Source organism: Podarcis vaucheri, assembly GCF_965113315.1.
Source record: "Podarcis vaucheri genome assembly, chromosome: Z".
In the NCBI taxonomy this organism is placed as follows: domain Eukaryota; kingdom Metazoa; phylum Chordata; class Lepidosauria; order Squamata; family Lacertidae; genus Podarcis; species Podarcis vaucheri.
The window spans coordinates 26,566,982-26,585,235 of NC_138758.1; the positions used below are offsets into that span (position 1 = coordinate 26,566,982).

Genomic DNA, 18,254 nt, shown 5'->3' on the forward strand with positions numbered 1-18,254 from the left:
CAGCAATTCAATAGAGAAAGATACATGAAAATAGGGGCCATTCCTGGAGAAAAGTGATAGCTGGAACATGTGTCATCTTTTGTATTTAGCTGAAATAGCAGCCAGCCTTTCACTGTAGTACAAGACTGGATACACGGAGCCTGCCTCAAGTGTTATTCATATCATTAGTGATATCTGATGCTGCAAAGTCGCTGTTAGTGATAAAACAATATTGTTTATCACTACGGATGTTTTCTCTGTGGATACCTTCTTTCTGAGCCTCCTAATGACCATTATATTAGGTTTCCAGTTATCTTGATGCTAAGTCTAAGCTCTTCTCCGCAGGATTTAAAGTACACTGTTGACTATGCAACTGTGCTAGGTTAGGTCCTGTGAGTCGGGGTGGAAAACCTCCGCTTGAAGATGGCCCATCAACCCTCCTGTCTAGTCCTTGGAACTCTTCCTAGGCTGCAGGCCTCACTGGTATCACTGGGAGTTTTTGTAGCTGCTGGTTGTGTACATGTAGGGTAGGGAGATTTAAGCCATCCAGCCTCTACACCTTTTTTTATTTTATAAAAAATCTACTGGCAAGTCTGTTGCTTTTCCTTTCTACTATGGAGCTAAGAACTTTTAGAAGGAGGCTTAGCAGGCAAGCTTGACTTGTGGCTAAATCTCAAAATTTTGGGGCTGAGATTACTGCCTCCTACAGCAATAGAAGAAAAAAGCTGTTTGTGGCCCAGTGGGCTAGCTACCTGCCTGCATAAGTAGTCCAGATCCTGTGCTCTTCTTCCTTAGAGGTTCTTACTCATACGCCCCACCCAAGGCAGGAGTGGAGCGTTGTTGACACTTGTCTGTCACAGAGACAATGGAGGGTGTGCCTCCTGGAGTGAAACCAAAACACTGCATTAGCAGCACCTAAGTGACTTCCCTGGGGCACATGCCTGGGCAGTGTGTATGGAGTTCCTGGGCTGCACAGATGATGAAGATTCCCCTCTCTGCCTTGCTGAAAGAAAGAAGGCTATCCCTGTTATGCTGGTAATTTAATTATTTATTCAAGACATTTATATACCACTTGGTCACCTGCATTTCCAAGCACTGTATATGCTAGGTTCCTATGTACAGAGGGCTAATGTGATGAAATTCTAGGCTCCCTTGTGCCCTTGGCAAGGAGCTGTATCAGCGCCCCCCTCCCCACGCATCCCTTGCACCATTGGCACTCTGAGCCAGAGCGGACAGGTGTAATTTTTGCACACACATCCTTGGCCTGCGCTTTTGGTAGGGGGCAACCTGGCCAACCCCTAGGTATGCGCCTGCTTTTCAAAACAAAACAAAACAAAACAAAACCCCTCACCAGCCCTGCAGTTAGAAATCCAGCATGTTAGGTGGAAGGCTGGGCTAGAACCCCTTTCCATGAAATGCAGTTTTAGGGGAAAGGATCTTGTGGCTCACCAGATGTCCTTGGGGCTTCAACTCCCACCATCCCCAACCAGCATGACCAACGGTCAGAAACGATCGGAGTTGGAGCCTAGCAATATCTCGAGGGCCACCGATTTGGTGCTAGCTGTTTCTGGGGAGGTTTTTAGTTTTTCTTTTTAAAAACACTTTGCGGAAAGCACAGAGGAACATTGAGGCTGCTGTCACCTACACACATTTACTAGAAGTTAAGCCCCACTGAAGGCAGTTGAACACAACACACTCCAGAGGAACTGTTTGCGTTTGCGCTCGCAAGTGGCGCAGCGGAGAGGCAAAGACTGGGCAGAAAGCGAGCCCGCGGAGCAAGCGCGGCAAAGCGCGCCTCTCCGCCTTTTTTCCTTACGCTGTAGTGACGGGCTGACTGAGGCGACAAGTGGAAGCGAGGCGGAGGAAGAAGAAAAGGGGGCAGCAACAGCAGCGCGGAAACACAGGAGCCGCCTTCTAAGAGGCGGAGCGGGAAGACCCGCGCAACCAATCCGGGGTGCACCTTCCATTTTTTAGCCTTAGTTGAGCACGTCGGTGGGGTGATGCTGTGGTGGGGGCGGCGTGGTGGTGGTGGTGGTCTTCTCCTGGAAGAGGCGAGCAGAGAGTAGCAGCAGCAGCAGCAGCGGCGTCCAGAGCGCAGATTGCTCCCCAGCTGCGTTCCGGGCTACACCTGAGGAAGGGGAGCCGATAAGCGCTGGCCGCCACTTCTGCTGCCACTGCGCTTCCTCCTCCTCCTCCTCCGGTTTGCAACCCAGAGCCGGGCTGTTGGGCTTCCTCATGTAGCGCCTGCCCCGGCAAGAGCTGAGGGAGGGCCTGCAGTACCGCCACGACCCGCCCCCTCCCTCGCTCCCGCCTTCCCTTGAGGTACTGGGAGGGAAGGGGTGCACCTCGTCGCTGGGAAGTCTCGCTGGAGGAGGCAGAGGACCAGAAAGCACAGCTTTTTTTCCGGGGAGGGGAGATTATAGCTAGCCCCTTCCAGAGGCAGAAAGAGTTGCGGGGGGACTTCCATGGAAGGTAGGGGGGCGCGCGCGCGCGCGAATGGTATTGTGAGGAAGTGGGGGGAGGCGGAGCGTGGCGCCAGTGAGGGGGAGGGAAATAAATGGACTAGATGAGCCTAGGGGTCCCTTCCAACTCTTCAGTTCAATAAATAAATTGCTCACCTCTTGCTCCCTCCTCCCTCTCTTCGCCCCCTTTCCGCTTCCCTCTTTCGCGGGAATTTGGTGAAAGTGTGGTGATTAAGCGAGTAGGCCTACCTTCAAGGGTTGTGGTTGCTCACGATCTCGTTCGGCAACCACATCGCGTTGGCGAAGCGCCTTTTTCTTTTTTTTGCGTGGGGAGCTTAGCCGGGTTGAGGGAGAAAGGAGCCGTTCCGAGTTAAAGAGGTTAAAAAACCCCCAAAACCTGCCGTGGCTCTTTAAAAAAAGAAGGTAATGTTGCTTCTGTTTACTTTTAGTTCCTGTGGCCTTTTGTTGCCTCTCCCTCCACAAATTTACTGTGAAGGATGTTGTTTTATTGCATTGCTTTGTGTATTGTAGTGCCTGTTGTAGCAGATGCGCCGGATTCCATTGGATGAAGAGTGGCTGTGAAATATTTCAAATAGAGAAATAAGAGTCGGAAATCATTGATGCAGGAGAGAGAGAGGGAGTATGGGTATATATATATATATATATATATATATATATCCCTCACCGCTGTTTTTGTGTGGTTATTTTATATACCCAGGTACTACCAGCCATGCTTCTTTAGAAACCTGGGCAACCAGACACAATGTAACCGGCACACTGTGTGTTTGTTTATACCTGGTGTGTGTTTGTACACAGTGTGCCGGTTACATAGTGCCTGGGGTTTTCAGGCAGGTTTTGCCAACCGGGTGGCCTCCAGAGGCCTTGCTGGCTGGGCTTGAGAATTGTAGATCAAAACATCTGGATTGTGACAGGTTGCCAAAGCTCTTTTAGGGTCATAAAGCAACAGTTTGCTGACTGGGCCTTCTGCTGGAAGAGAGAGCAGGGAGCTTGGTTCTGTTATGCGTCCTTTCTTTATCCTGTTTTCTGGTTTGATAATTAAGTTGTGTTTCACTTCCTATCCTCCCCACAGGTTTGTTTAGCTTCTTACCTGAGCACCCTAGAGTGAGAGCTGAGGATCACCTGTCTAGTTCCTTTCTGTGTCTCACAAGTGGAAGGGAGAGGACTTGCTGATAAGGACTCTTCTCTGTTTCATGTTTCGTCACCCAAACAGCATATTAGCTTTGATCTCATCAAGCGCCCACCTTCTCCAGGACGGCCAAGCAGAAGAGGAACAGAAGGGGTTTGCCATGAGTCGTTACAGCTTCTCCAATCTTCTGGACTGGATGTACGGTGGGGTGGACCCAAGCTTTGAAGGCAACGGGGGTCCTGAGTGTGCTGCCTTCCTCCCCTGGCAACAGCGCCTGGTAGAGACCCTGATCTTCTTATGCGTGGGAGTTCTGGAGGTGGTGGTGTCCCTGAAGAAGATCAAGCAAACCCATTCCAAGGAGGTGGTGGACCTGCTTGCTCAGTCTCGGAAGAAAGAGGAGAGCATAGGGAAGAACCTGTTGCTGGTGTTCTTCTGCCTCACTTTTGGATTGGAAGTGGGATTCAAGTTTGCTTCCAAGACAGTCATCTACTTGCTGAATCCCTGCCACGTAGTTACGATGATGCAGGTGAGGAATACTGTTCCAAAAAAAAAAAAAGCCTTTGGACCCCTTTCATTTAGTCACACTGGAAACAGAAGATTTTCCTAGAAATATCTGTCTTTTTTCAGGGATAAGAGTAGATGGTATAACAGCTCATTAGCATAATAGGCATTCATTCCAGATATGGAGATCATAGGAACCAACTCCTAGGGGCCAAGGTCCCTTCAGCCCTCTTCTAAAATATTTGAGGCCCCTACCCCCAAGTTAATGGGTATTGCCATTCAAATGGTGTGTGTGTGTCTTGTGAATGATTGTGTGGTGTAGGGCTTACCTGCCCCTCCCAATATTTTATTCAAGTTGGCACCCCTGATTGGATAAGGTTTCGTTTTTGGCAATGAACTCCTTTGAAATTATCCTGCTTAGCGGTGTTGTGTTTTCTAGGATCAGAGTCAGTATGCCAGCTCTGAATAACAGATGCTGAGTGTGACCAGGAGGAAAGCATCATCGCACTCAAGTTTTGCTGTTTGGCTTCTTGTAACTATCTAGTTAAGCACTCTAGGAAATGGAATGGTGATCCATCAGGGCTCTTCTTACTGCAAACATTATTTTATGTTATATATGACCTCCCTTCAGTAAAGCTTCTAGGGTACTTTACAAAAAAAGAGAGCATCAAGATAAAATAAATAGCTAATGTATAATAAATGGTGGCATGCAATAAGATTATATTCAAAACCCTGGCAGAGCCATATTTGTTACCCCAAAGATAAGACTGGCATCATGGGGGCTTTCCTGGGCAGGGAAATATTTAGTTTTGAACATGCAGAAGTTTAGATTTTTCCATAGGGGGAAAAAGAATTGGGAATGGTTGACTTCTAGCTAAAATAATACCCTATGAATGTGAGGTGGGCATTTCTAGGCTAGGCTGTGTGGTGAAGTGTTTATGTTACTAGTTTATGGGTCTCACTAATTACAATTCTAATTGCATCAATGGGACTATCGCCAAACTCCTGATAAGCAAATAAAGCTTGAGTTGCTGCCAACCACAGCTGCTTACTGAGCCTAAAGTAGCCAAGAAAAACATAGCTTCTGCCTTTACTACAAAGGGAACTGCCCCCATATCTTAAAGACGGCCTGTTGTGATACTGTATCTTGGACTAAATGATCTATGTTGACAACACTGAAATCAGACAAATTAGTTCTTACAGAGGAAGAGTGTGTGTGGGAGCAGCTTTCAGGCAGCAGTGGACTTTTCAGCTGTGTATGTCTTGTGTGTATGTGTGTGTGGGGGGCTATGCAATTTCTTTTCCTTTATATTTTATTAGTAGCTGTTTCATTCAGCTCTCTGCTTCTGATTTCCAGGCAGGAATCTTTGAAACAAGAGCGGTAGCAAAATACTTTCAATTAGGGCCAGCCAAAGTTCACATTGTGGTAATTGAGCTTTCGAGATACGTAGACGCTCTTCCTCATGCTGGATGTTTAAAAGCAAATGGAACAGGATGCGGGGGGGGGGGGAGAGAAATATGGGTAAAAAGAGGGCATGATGTAAAACATTCTCTACAGTTTGTTTCAGTCTTAAGTTGGTGATTAAAGGAACTGATTAATGAGTTTGGAATTGTGCCTTAATGCAAAAGACATTTGGTAACAAAGATGATGCAAGGACAGAGAAGGAAACACTTAGGTTGTCTCTAACTGAGTTCTGCTCTGAGTAGAACCATTGAACTTAATGGACCTAAGTTAGTCATGACCATTAATTTCAATAGGTCTACTTTGAGTATGATTTACACTGGATACAAACCATTTAGTTTTGCATTTGGAAATACGAAAACCAGCAGTTATGGCTCTATAAGCAACTATATACAGTGGTGCCTCGCAAGACGAAAAGAATCCGTTCTGTGATTCTCTTCGTCTAGCGGTTTTTTTCATCTTGCGAAGCAAGCCCATTGACGGATTAGCGCTATTAGCGGCTTTTAGCGGCTTATCGGCTTATCGGATCAGCCGCGGCTTAGAAAAAGGGGGGAAGGGGAAAAAAAAACGCAGGAACTCGCAAGACATTTTCGTCTTGCGAAGCAAGCCCATAGGAGATTCGTTTTGCGAAGCACCTCCAAAACGGAAAACTCTTTCGTCTAGCGAGTTTTCCGTCTTGCGAGGCATTCGTCTTGCAGGGCACCACTGTATGTTGTGTTGTGACTACAGCTTCAGTCGGGTTGAAGTGATAAGTATAAATACCATAGATTTAATGTAGGCTTGTCAATATCCATTTGCCTTCACTGGGTGAGAATTGCCTTCAGGTAACAAGGCAAGGTAACAAGGAGTTACAGATTTAAATACTTAGCTGTCTTTTTCTCTATCCCTTCATGTATTACATATGTGTTTGTATGTGCTGGTGGCCTAATAACTGTGGACCTATTTGTAATGCTGAGTAAAAAAAATAACAGTGCAATCCTTTGCATGTCGGCTTAGAAGTAAGCCACACTACGTTCAGTGGGGCTTACTCCTAGCTAAGTGTGCTTAGGTCAGTTGCTGTCTCTACCTGACAGTATGTTGAATAGACATTGTCACTTCAATCCATAATTTTCATGGGGTCTCACATGGTCTGGAAATCCAATCCTAGGCTAGTCATTGGCCTGGATAATTAAGCTGAATGGTTTGGTTGCATACTTTGGACTGAAACTAATTTCAGTGGAAAAGGTTTCTGCAGAGCCCTTCCCAGACTCTTGCCCAGGGATAGCAAATGTAGTGCCCTCCAGATATTGTGTACTACTGTCATCCCCAAGTCATCATGGGCAATGGTCAAGGATAATGGGAACTCACAGCATCTGAAGGCAGCATGTGGGCTATTCCCACTCTTGCCCATGCAGCTACTGTGGCAAAATAATAAATAATAATAATAAATTTTATTTATATCCCGCCCTCCCCAGCCGAAGCCGGGCTCAGGGCGGCTAACAACAATAAAACAGTACAAAGGTACAACATAAACAACATTCTAAAATCATTCATTATAAAAATTAATTAATTCAAGCCACTAGCAACCATTGGGCCAGAGCTCTGCGAAGATTGCCGAGGGAGGGAGTCAGGCTGTGCCCTGGCCAAAGGCCTGGTGGAACAGCTCTGTCTTGCAGGCCCTGCGGAAGGATGTCAAGTCCCGCAGGGCCCTGGTCTCTTGTGACAGAGTGTTCCACCAGATCGGAGCCACAGCCGAAAAGGCCCTGGCTCTAGTTGAGGCCAGCCTAACTTCTCTGTGGCCTGGGACCTTCAAGATGTTTTTATTTGAAGACCGTAGGTTTCTCTGTGGGGCATACCAGGAGAGGCGGTCCCGTAGGTACGAGGGTCCTAGGCCATATAGGGCTTTAAAGGTTAAAACCAGCACCTTAAACCTGATCCTGTACTCCACCGGGAGCCAGTGCAGCTGGTATAGCACCGGGTGAATGTGATCTCGCAGCGAAGACCTCGTAAGGAGTCTCGCTGCAGCATTCTGCACCCGCTGGAGTTTCTGGGTCAGTCTCAAGGGCAGCCCCACGTAGAGCGAGTTACAATAATCCAGTCTGGAGGTGACCGTCGCGTGGATCACAGTGGCTAGGTCAGGGCGAGAGAGGTAAGGAGCCAACTGCTTAGCTTGGCGGAGATGGAAAAATGCCGCCTTTGTTATAGCTGCAATCTGCGCCTCCATGGAAAGGGAGGTGTCGAAGATTACACCCAAACTCTTAACGGACGGTGCTGGCACTAATTGCGCCCCCGCAAGAGATGGGAGTTGCCCCCCCAATCCCATATCGCCCCGTCCCAGCCACAGGACCTCTGTCTTCGAAGGATTTAGCTTCAACCGGCTCCCACGTAACCATCCAGCCACAGCTTCCAAGCATCTGATCAGTGTGTCTGGGGCCGAGTCAGGATGGCCATCCATCAACAGATAGAGTTGGGTGTCATCGGCATACTGATGACAACCCAGCCCAAAACTCCGAACAAGCTGGGCGAGGGGGCGCATAAAGATGTTGAAAAGCATCGGGGAGAGTATCGCGCCCTGAGGTACTCCACACACCAAGGAGTGGCGCGATGACAATTCCCCCCCAAGCGCCACCCTCTGTCCCCGACCAGAGAGAAACGAGCGCAGCCATTGAAGGACTGTGCCCTGGATCCCCACGTCGGTAAGGCGGTGGTCCAAAAGTTCGTGATCGACCATGTCGAAAGCTGCTGATAGATCTAAAAGAATCAGCAGCCCTGACCCGCCTCGATCCAGCTGTCTACGAAGGTCATCTGTTAGGGCGACCAGAGCCGTCTCGGTCCCATGACCAGCGCGGAAGCCGGACTGGAATGGATCCAGAGCCGATGTTTCATCCAGAAACCCACCAAGCTGTTCAGCAACCGCTCTCTCAATCACCTTACCCAGGAACGGAAGATTCGAAACCGGGCGGTAATTGGATAGATCTAAAAGATGTCATATGCATGGAAGCTAAAGTGGGTGCATCATTTGCAATAGGGACGCGGGTGGTGCTGTGGGTTAAAGCACTGTGCCGCTTGGGCTTGTCAATTGAAAGGTCGGCAGTTCAAATCCCTGCGACGGGGTGAGCTGCCGTTGCTCGGTCCCAGCTCCTGGCAACCTAGCAGTTCGAAAGCACATCAGAATGCAAGTAGATAAATAGGTACCACTCCAGCGGGAAGGTAAATGGTGTTTCCGCGCGCTGCTCTGGTTCGGCAGAAGCGGCTTAGTCATGCTGGCCACATGACCTGGGAAAACTGTGTGCGGAGCGGACAAACGCCGTTTCCCTCAGCTTGTAAAGCGAGATGAGTGCTGCAACCCCAGAGTTGTTCGCGACTGGACTTAGTTGTCAGGGGTCCCTTTACCTTTACATTTACCCCATTAGGTCAAGATTTGCAGTGCATTTCTTGCAGCAAAGGAGATACCCACTTAAGATGTCATCCCAAGGCTCCTGGAGGGGAAGAAAGTGATTTTACTGTACTCATCCTTATTCAGGGTTGTAGCATCATTTCAAACATCGCAAGGAATTATTAGCATTCTAGTTAAAGGTAAAGGGACACCTGACCATTAGGTCCAGTCGTGGCCGACTCTGGGGTTGCGGCACTCATCTTGCTTTATTGGCCGAGGGAGCCAGCGTACAGCTTCCAGGTCATGTGGCCAGCATGACTAAGCCGCTTCTGTCGAACCAGAGCAGCACACGGAAACGCCGTTTACCTTCCCGCTGGAATGGTACCTATTTATCTACTTGCACTTTGACGTGCTTTCAAACTGCTAGGTTGGCAGGAGCAGGGACTGAGCAATGGGAGCTCACCCCGTCACGGGGATTCGAACCGCCGACCTTCTGATTGTTAAGTCCTAGGCTCTGTGGTTTAACCCACAGCGCCACCCGCGTCCCTAGTTACATTCTAGTTACATGTGGCTCATTCATTGCCAGAAAGAAGCTGTGAATTTTTTACCTGTCTTTTTTACCTAAAAGCTTGAATCCTCCCATCTTATTTAAAACAATAGTGACATAAGGCAGCTTCCATCACCAAATAAAACAAGTCATCAGAAAGTTTGATTACATTAATAAATAAAACAACCGCACTAAAACCAGCAGAAAAAATACAGCACACGAAAAAAGCAAAGAAGGGCAGATAATGGGAAGAAAAATGAACAAACAAAAAAGCAGGACAAAAACAAAAGGCCCAAACCAAAATCAGATACAAATTCGGTTTAGTCCAAAACCTGTCTGTAAAACCCAAGATTTAGTTTGGCACCTACTTACTTCTAATAGACATGTGCCAAACTTTATTTGGCAGAGGTGCCTGGAACAAGGCACCTAAGAACATAAGAAGCTGCTCTCCAGGATTTCAAATTAGGCTTTCTCCCAACTCTGCCTGGAGAGGCCGAGGGTTTACCACTGAGCTGTAGTCCTTCCTCAAACATAGAAAGTTGCCTTTTACTGTGTTAGACCACTGATCCATCCAGCTCAACCTACATTGCTCTCAGTGTTTGAAGCTCCCATTGTTCTAGGTGTGTTTTGCAACAGGGAATTTCATTAGTGCAAGCAGTTTCTGAGCTCTGGGCGTAGTACTGCGCCTAAGATTTCAGATTAAAACTGCCTCCCCACTTCCAGCTGTTCTCTGAAGACTGGAGAAGAGACCCTCTTAAGCAGGGGTCGGCAACCTTTTTCAGGCGTGGGCTGGTCCACCATCCCTCAGACCATGTGGTGGGCTGGATTATATTTTGAAAAATAATAACGAACAAATTCCTATGCCCCACAAATAACCCAGAGATGCATTTTAAATAAAAGTACACGTTCTACTCATGTAAAAACACCAGACAGGCCCCACAAATATCCCAGAGATGCATTTTAAATAAAAGGACACATTCTACTCATGTAAAAACACACTGATTCCCGGACCGTCTGCGGGCTGGATTGAGAAGGCGACTGGGCCGCATCCGGCCCACGGGCCTTAGGTTGCCTACCCCTGCTCTTAAGAATATTGGGGGTGATGGTCAGGGGAAGAACTAGACCGTGTGAAAAATGGACATGATATTTTACCTGCAGTTCATTCATTTTCAGCTTTGTATTCTTGTTATAAAAAAAACAACGCCCAGACATTTCGTTGTTGCGCCCATAACTTTAGGTTTAAAGTTTAAGGTGCTGTTTAGCTCCTAGCTTTCATAGCTAAGTTTCTAACACTGACTGCTCTCTGGGGTTTTATTCAGGAGCCCTGCCTAGGATGCCAGGAGTGAACCAGGGACCTTCTGCATTCAAAACAGATGCTTTACCATTGAGTTCCAACCCTTCCCCTAAATGTTCCTCTGATGCTAAGTGGAGTGTATGGGGCGGCACATACATCTTCCAAGCCTTGAAGTCCTTTGAAGCAAAGATGGCTAAGTCCTTGGTTCTCGAAATGTTGCTCCTTTCAGCCACGGTCCACACACCCTATTGCTGGGGGATGATGGGGTTTGAGTCCCAACGGCATCTGGAGGGCCAGAACTTAGTCACCCCTGCGCAGAAGTGTTTTTTGGTTTTGCTGTGGTATCAGCCATGTACGTGGCACTTTGCAGAGTACAAAGGGACAGATCCCTGCCCTGAGGGGCTTACAGTCTAGAATTTGTCACATGGAAACAACAAAGGAAAGAGAAGAAAGCTTAAAATCTCTTTGTTTGCCGGCACCTGCAGTGAATTTCTTTTTCTGCACAAACACTGTTCTATAAAATGCACTTAGCAAAGCAGGTTGCTTCATAGCTCCTTACCTGTAAACATTCAAACCACCACTTTATAAACAGTTTTGTCACAATGCTTGAAAGAGACGTTTCTAAAGCATTCCCTAACCTGTCACCTGAAGCTTAACTTTTTTGATGTCTTTTAGGCTGTAGTCTGTGTGGGAGGTGGTTGCACAAATCTAACTGTGCAAGAGCTCAACTTAAGGTCCCATTTTTCAAGTACGTTTGGGTATTTGTCAAAAAAAAGTGGCTGAAAATCATGTAAGGAAAAGTAGGTGTATTTATTTGTACAGTGACTGAGTACCTTTTAAAAGAAGAATGGCTTGAGAGAAGTACAACACTTTTAATGCTTCATTATAAGCACTTCCCAATATTTGGAGAACTGCTATGTACACAGAATCACTTGATTTACACAAGACTGTAGAAAGTGGCAGTTAAACTGGAATTATTATTTGGGTGCATGCATCACAGTGGGATTTGGGACATGACACTTTGTTTTGTCCTCTTACATAATTTTAAATGGGAGTCTAATAAGCCTTTTCAGTCCCCTTTTCGGCTGGACACACTCCTTATTTTTTTATTTTTAATTTTTAAATAATTGCAGCTTTAAACAAGGAAAAGAAAAGGATGAAATAAAATTCTGAAAAGAAGGTGCTGTCAACTGAAACTCTGTTTCTTGACTCCCTGATCATGCAACCTCATTCACTTCTAGCTCAGTTTACATATTCAATTGTGTTGCATTTGTTCTCTTGCTCACACTTACTTTGTTCTTTATTAACACATTTATAGCCCACCTTTTCTTTAGGGTGCTCAGGTTGGCATACGTGGTTTTCTCCCTCCCCATTTTATTCTCACAATAACCCTCTGAGGTAGGTTGGGCTAAGAGAGAGTCTCTGACCAAAGCTTCATAGCTGAGTGGGGATTTGAATCCTGGTCTTCCAGGCCCTAGTCCAACACACTCTTTAGCTGTTCTTATCTCTAACTCATCTCCCACTTTTCCAGTTTTCCTCTTCTCTCCTTGTCTGTCTGTCTAGAGCAGAGGTCGGCAACCCGCGGCTCCGGAGCTGCATGCGGCTCTTTTGCATCTTTGCCGCGGCTCCGCAGATCCTCGGGGACCCTGAGCAGAAAAGCAGAAGCGCCAGAAAGAGGAGGGGGATGGAGCTGGGCAGCCGAGCCGGGCAAAGCAAGGCAGTGGCGGCAGCGGAGCTCGAGAGGAGGCGGCTGCTGGGATGGAGGAGGAGGCGGCGGCGGCGGCCAGAGAAGGGCTGCTGCTGCTGCTTCTGCCGCCGGAGGGAAGTTCTGCCAGGCGGCTTCATGGCTCATAGCTTCCCCCGCCACCCAGGCCACGCTCTCCTCAGCCCCGCGTGCGAGGCACCTGAGGCGAGGGAGAGAGAGAGCGTGCGCTGGAGATGGCAGGGCGGGGTGTGTGTGTGTGAGAGAGAGAGGGGGGGGGGAGTCAGGGTGGTCCAGGACCTCTTCTGAAGGCTGGCGGGGGGCGAAAGTCTTTGTCCCCCCTGCCTGCCTTCCCAGGGGCTTTTAAATCGCCCCGGACAGCGGAGAAGTCCTCCGCTGTCCCAGGGCGATTTTAAAATGCCGCCCGCCAGCATTTTAAGATCGCCCCGGACAGCGGAGAAGTTCTCCGCTGTCCCGGGGTTTTTTTAAAATGCTGGGGGTGGGAAGAAAAGCCCTTGTCCCCCCCCCAGCCTTCAGAAGAGGTCGGGGGACAGACTGTCCCCGGACCTGGTCTGAAGGCGGTTTCCATAGGAACGCATTGATTGATTTTCAATGCATTCCTATGGGAAACCGTGCTTCGCAAGACGAAAAACTCGCAAGAAGAAAAAACTTGCGGAACGAATTAATTTTGTCTTGCTCGGCACCACTGTAAATGCTGCTATGTAGAAATGATGAGAAAGTTGCACCAGCAGAAGGAATGGATATGTACTGTTAGTAAAAAGAGAGGGAGTTGAACTGCAGGGAGGGACAGACACTTTTCTATGTATTAATTTGTATAATGCCCTCTATGCACATGGTGCTTTGCAAAAAATGGATATGAGAGGTACCATACCCCTCTTTGCTATCTGAAATAGACTCAGGGAAAAAAGAGAGAATGGGGGAAGGGGAAGAATGTGTGGTTATTTACATTTGGCTTGTTTTGCGGCTCCCAGTCCCCCCCCCCTTCGGAAGCGAGTCCAAGTGGCTCTTTTTGTCTTAAAGGTTGCAGACCCCTGGTCTAGAGCATTTGTACCCAGGCTACTTACTGGTTTGTGCATGACAGGGCCTACATTAATACAAAGCAGCTGGTCTACATAGATACTAATGAAAGAATAATAATGTTCCTACGAATTCTGTTCCCTCCAAACATTTAAAGAAATAATAATTATCCCTGATCCCAAAACCAAGTTTGGGATCTGACTTTTCCTGAGCATTTAATGTCGCACAGAAGGAGAAGAGTCGTGAGAGGCCAAACCAAACAAGAGCATTTTGACAAAGTATGGTTCCCCTATATCAGCTCTGAAAGCAGAAGCGATGTTAATGCAAGACCGCCAGCTACACATACTTCGTCATGGAGAGGCTGTGTCATGGATAGTTCAAGCCTTGGCGATGCATTCAGTGATTTAGTTGATAGACAGTGTCCCTGCTCCATTTTTCTGCTTGTAACTGAGTTATGCATGTAACGCTCTGTAGGTTTTGTTAGAGTTAATGTCATTTTATTATAAGACTTAATAAAATATTTATTAAAAAGGGGAAAAAATATTAGTACTCCCAATCCACCAGTTTCAAACAGGATCAGTCTTGGTTTGTTTTTTAGCAAAAATATTATTTGCAGTTGTAATTTTGCATGGTCTTGTAGCTATCGGTCTAAATCAGGTCAAACTCTGGCTTTCTCTAGCATAACTTCAAGCAACAGCTTGTGTGTGAAAACTTAATGAGTAGGATTACTATTTTTATAGTGAGGTATCTCCCACATGTGTTCTAGTTTGGAAACAAATGAGCAAGAAACGAATAGCTTGCATAAACACAATTATCAGCTATCTGCTCAAATATCGGAAAACAACAACGGCTTCTCACTGCTTAAATATGGCCCTCTCTCAGTCAAAAAGGTTTTTTGCCTTCAAAGTGCCTAATGTATTTCAAATTTAGCAGACCTTGATGCTTTTGCAAAAGGTCTTAGTTCTGCTGAATTTGGCTACGTTTTGGAGTTTGAGAAGAGCAGGTTGTCCTCAATGAAAGAGCAGTTGCCTTTTAATTGATGCACAGAGAAGATTTTGGCACACTGAGAAGCACTGATCCTTGTGCTATTTTGGAATGCCGTGTGGGGCGAACTGAGCATTTTGTTCTTTGCTGCTGCTGCTGCTGCCTTTTGGGCTGGAGACGGCACCTGTTCTAGGCAGAGCTTCAGGGTAAACCTTGCAGACACCTTGCCCCTGACATTTGCAGGTGAGCGGAAATGCACCGGCTTAATGTACCAGGAATGGCAGTGAATAGCAAGGTCACTTCTTTTGCTTTTGTCCCTCTCCTCCATGACTTAATGTACAAATGATGCCCCCGATTTGGAACTAGAAATACTGCAGAACCTTAAATGACGCTGCAGTCTTCAAACTGATCTTGCAAGCGAAGAGAACATGGAATAGGCATGTGCAGTGGGCGTTTCAGCTTGACCTTTGACAGTATTTAAAGCAAGAGTCAGGGGCTTTGGGCCTTGAGGCCAAATGTGCCCCCCTCGGCCTCTCTGTACATCCCCCAGGAATCTCCACATGCTTTCCCCCCATCTCCTCTACTGACACTGCTCCACATTTTCCTCTAGTTGTTTTGCCAAGCTGGCAGACATGTTATTGAACTGTAATAATGCCTCTTGTTTGCCTGGATGAACACCTCTTACTTTTCCATAGCTGGATGGTAGCCTCCTGTACATACAGAGAGAGTCACAAGATTCCTGCATTGCAGGGGGTTAAAATAGATGAACCTCATGGTCCCTTTCAGCTCTGTGATTCCATGATCCATTTACCTACCCATCACAGGCATGTGAACTCTGGAAGGTTACCCACTAGGGCTCTCAGGCTGAGGAATTTTCTTCACTCTTGAATAATGTCCAGGAGTGAGTTGTCTAGGTAACCAAAGCAGTATTAGATGTCTCCAAGGACCAGCCAGTGATGCCGTTGGAAGGACAGAGGCAATTGTGTGACTGTCCTTGGGAGGTAGGAAGATACTGATATTAATATTTTACATTTAATTTCTGAGGTGGCTGTGTCAACCACATGGGGAGAAACTGTTATGTATTGAAGTTTTCACCCTGGCCACCAGGGGTATGGTGTACAGTGGTACCTCAGGTTACATACGCTTCAGGTTACAGACTCTGCTAAACCAGAAATAGTACCTTGGGTTAAGAACTTTGCTTCAGGATGAGAAAAGAAATTGTGCTCCGGCGGCGTGGCAGCAGCAGGAAGCCCCGTTAGCTAAAGTGGTGCTTCAGGTTAAGAACAGTTTCAGGTTAAGAACGGACCTCCAGAACAAATTAAGTAACCCACGGTACCACTGTATATAGTTTCACTCAGGTCCACGTCAGTTAATTTACCTCCTTATGGGGTCTTCGCTGCGAGATCACATTCACCCGGTGCTATACCAGCTGCACTGGCTCCCGGTGGAGTACAGGATCAGGTTTAAGGTGCTGGTTTTAACCTTTAAAGCCCTATACGGCCTAGGACCCTTGTACCTATGGGACTGTCTCTCCTGGTATGTCCCACAGAGAAACTTACGGTCTTCAAATAAAAACATCTTGAAGGTTAGGCTGGCCTCAACTAGAGCCAGGGCTTTTTTGGCTGTGGCTCCGATCTGGTGGAACACTCTATGTCACAAGAGACTAGGGCCCTGCGGGACTTGACATCTTTCCGCAGGGCCTGCAAGACAGAGTTGTTCCACCAGGCCTTTGGCCAGGGCACAGCCTGACTCCCACCTTCGGCAATCTTTGCGGAGCTCTGGCCCAATGGTTGCCATTGGTTTGATTTGAATTAATTTTATAATGAATTATTTTAGAGTGTTGTGTTGTGTTGTACTGTTTTATTATTGTTAGCTGCCCTGAGCCCGGCTTCGGCTGGGGAGGGCGGGATATAAATAATTAATTATTATTATTATTATTATTTAGGCGGGAAACCCTGGGTTGTGACAATGTTGACAGCCGGCTGCCTATAAAAGCAGGCCGGCTGAGCTGTTTAGTTCAGTTCAAGCTTACTTATAAAGAACTAATTGGAGAAATCTCTGTGTCATCTGCTATGACCACCCACTATTTAATAGAAACGGAAGCAGAACAACTACAAAAGGCATGGCTTTGCATATAGCATAAGCTTATGGATAGCTATCAGGTTTAAATCAATATGGCACAGACCAGGTGTGGTGAATCTCTGACAGCCAGATTTAATTCCCTCTGAAGGGAAAGGGCTTTTGGATTTCTTCAAAGTGTGCAGTTTTAGCTGCTTCCTCTGCAAGAAGATAGTCTCAGCAGGCTTGTGTTCCCTGGAAATATAGAAGAAGCAGCCCATGCAGTTTGTTGCTATTGTTGCTCTTGCAAACACAAGTTGAAATCAGAGGTTTTAAATAGCTGCAAAGTTCAGGTTTGCATTAGTTACATTTTCTGGGATTACTGAGGATTTTGCCTTTTCCACACTTTGGACAGATAAAGGGCATACAGCAGGAGAGTTTTTATTTATTCACAAATTTATTCACAAAGGGAAAGGTCTTCGGAGAAAATATAAAAGGGAAACTTGAACATCATTAAAATTAGAATTAAGTGTTTGAATCAATAATATTAATACAGATATTAAGAAGAATTGGAATTAGAATTAAAAATTTGGTTCTGTTTTCATGGAAAATGGCTTTCTCTCTTTCTGTGTGTGATATGGTGTGTGAAAGGTGTGTGATTATAGCCCCTCTCGCACCTGGACTATAGTCTCTGGCAGCTTCCTGTGGGCTAATGCAGTTTTCAGGCCCAAAACTGAAAAACGATGGTCACAGATAGAGTGAGTCATCTTCAAATATCTGGGCCCAAGTCATTCAGGCTGTTGTAATTCACCATCTTGAATTGGGCCTGGAAGAATATAGGTAGGCAGTGTAAATGATAAATGTCCTAGCTTTGGGTAGTTACCGTATTTTTCGCTCTATAAGATGCACCAGACCACAAGACACACCTGGTTTTTGGAGGAGGAAAACAAGAAAAAAAATATTCTGAATCTCAGAAGCCAGAACAGCCAGAGGGATTGCTGCACAGCGAAAGAAGCAATCCCTCTTGCTGTTCTGGCTTCTGGGATAGCTGCGCAGCCTGCATTCGCCCCATAAGACGCACACACATTTTCCCTTACTTTTTAGGAGGGAAAAAGTGAGTCTTATAGAGCAAAAAATACGGTAAATAATGGATGGCCTTTTAAACTGTGGGTGGGTTTATTCTTTTTATTAGTTAGTATGGTATATATTTTTGTGTTTTTATATTGTAAACCACCCTGTGATCCTTGGATGAAGGGCTGTATAGAAATAATAATAATAATAATAATAATAATAATAATAATAATAATAATAATAATAATAATAATATAAATAGATAGAACTGGAGTAATATGCTCCCACCTTGATGTAACACTCAGCACCCAAATGGCTGGAAGTTTGTCACTTCTAGCATACAAACCTAACCTTTTCTTTTTTTATCCTTTTTTCCTTTTGAAAAGGTTACATTTCCCACGCTCCACTTAGCAAACAGAAATTATTTGCTTGGTGGATTGGCCAGAAATACTGCACTCCTGAAGGCTGTTTAGTTAGCTACACGTTACTGTCTACAGTTGGATTCACATTTAGTTAACTACTTTTAAAAAACTCAGAAGGTACTCACCTGTAGAAATTGGTCAAAAATTCCTTTGTCTAATAATGTTTCTTTACCAAGGTTTGGGTTGGTGGAATAACAGCTCCTTGAATTAGGGGTAAGGTTTTGTGGATTCC

The 18,254-nt window shown here is 46.2% G+C and overlaps 1 protein-coding gene across 7 annotated transcripts in view; it reads left to right on the forward strand.

The window, feature by feature from the left end:
- The first annotated feature begins 1,816 nt into the window (after positions 1–1,816).
- TMEM164 (transmembrane protein 164) overlaps positions 1,817–18,254 on the forward strand; it is a 62,074-nt gene continuing 45,636 nt past the window's right edge. The window contains exons 1-2 of one of the 7 annotated variants that reach the window (XM_082208669.1): positions 1,817–1,933; positions 3,532–4,114. In XM_082208669.1, coding sequence (XP_082064795.1) covers positions 3,653–4,114 — 462 coding nt within the window. In that variant the 5' untranslated portion in view covers positions 1,817–1,933; positions 3,532–3,652. The other 6 variants (XM_082208672.1, XM_082208668.1, XM_082208666.1 and 3 more) reach the window with 6 other exon arrangements.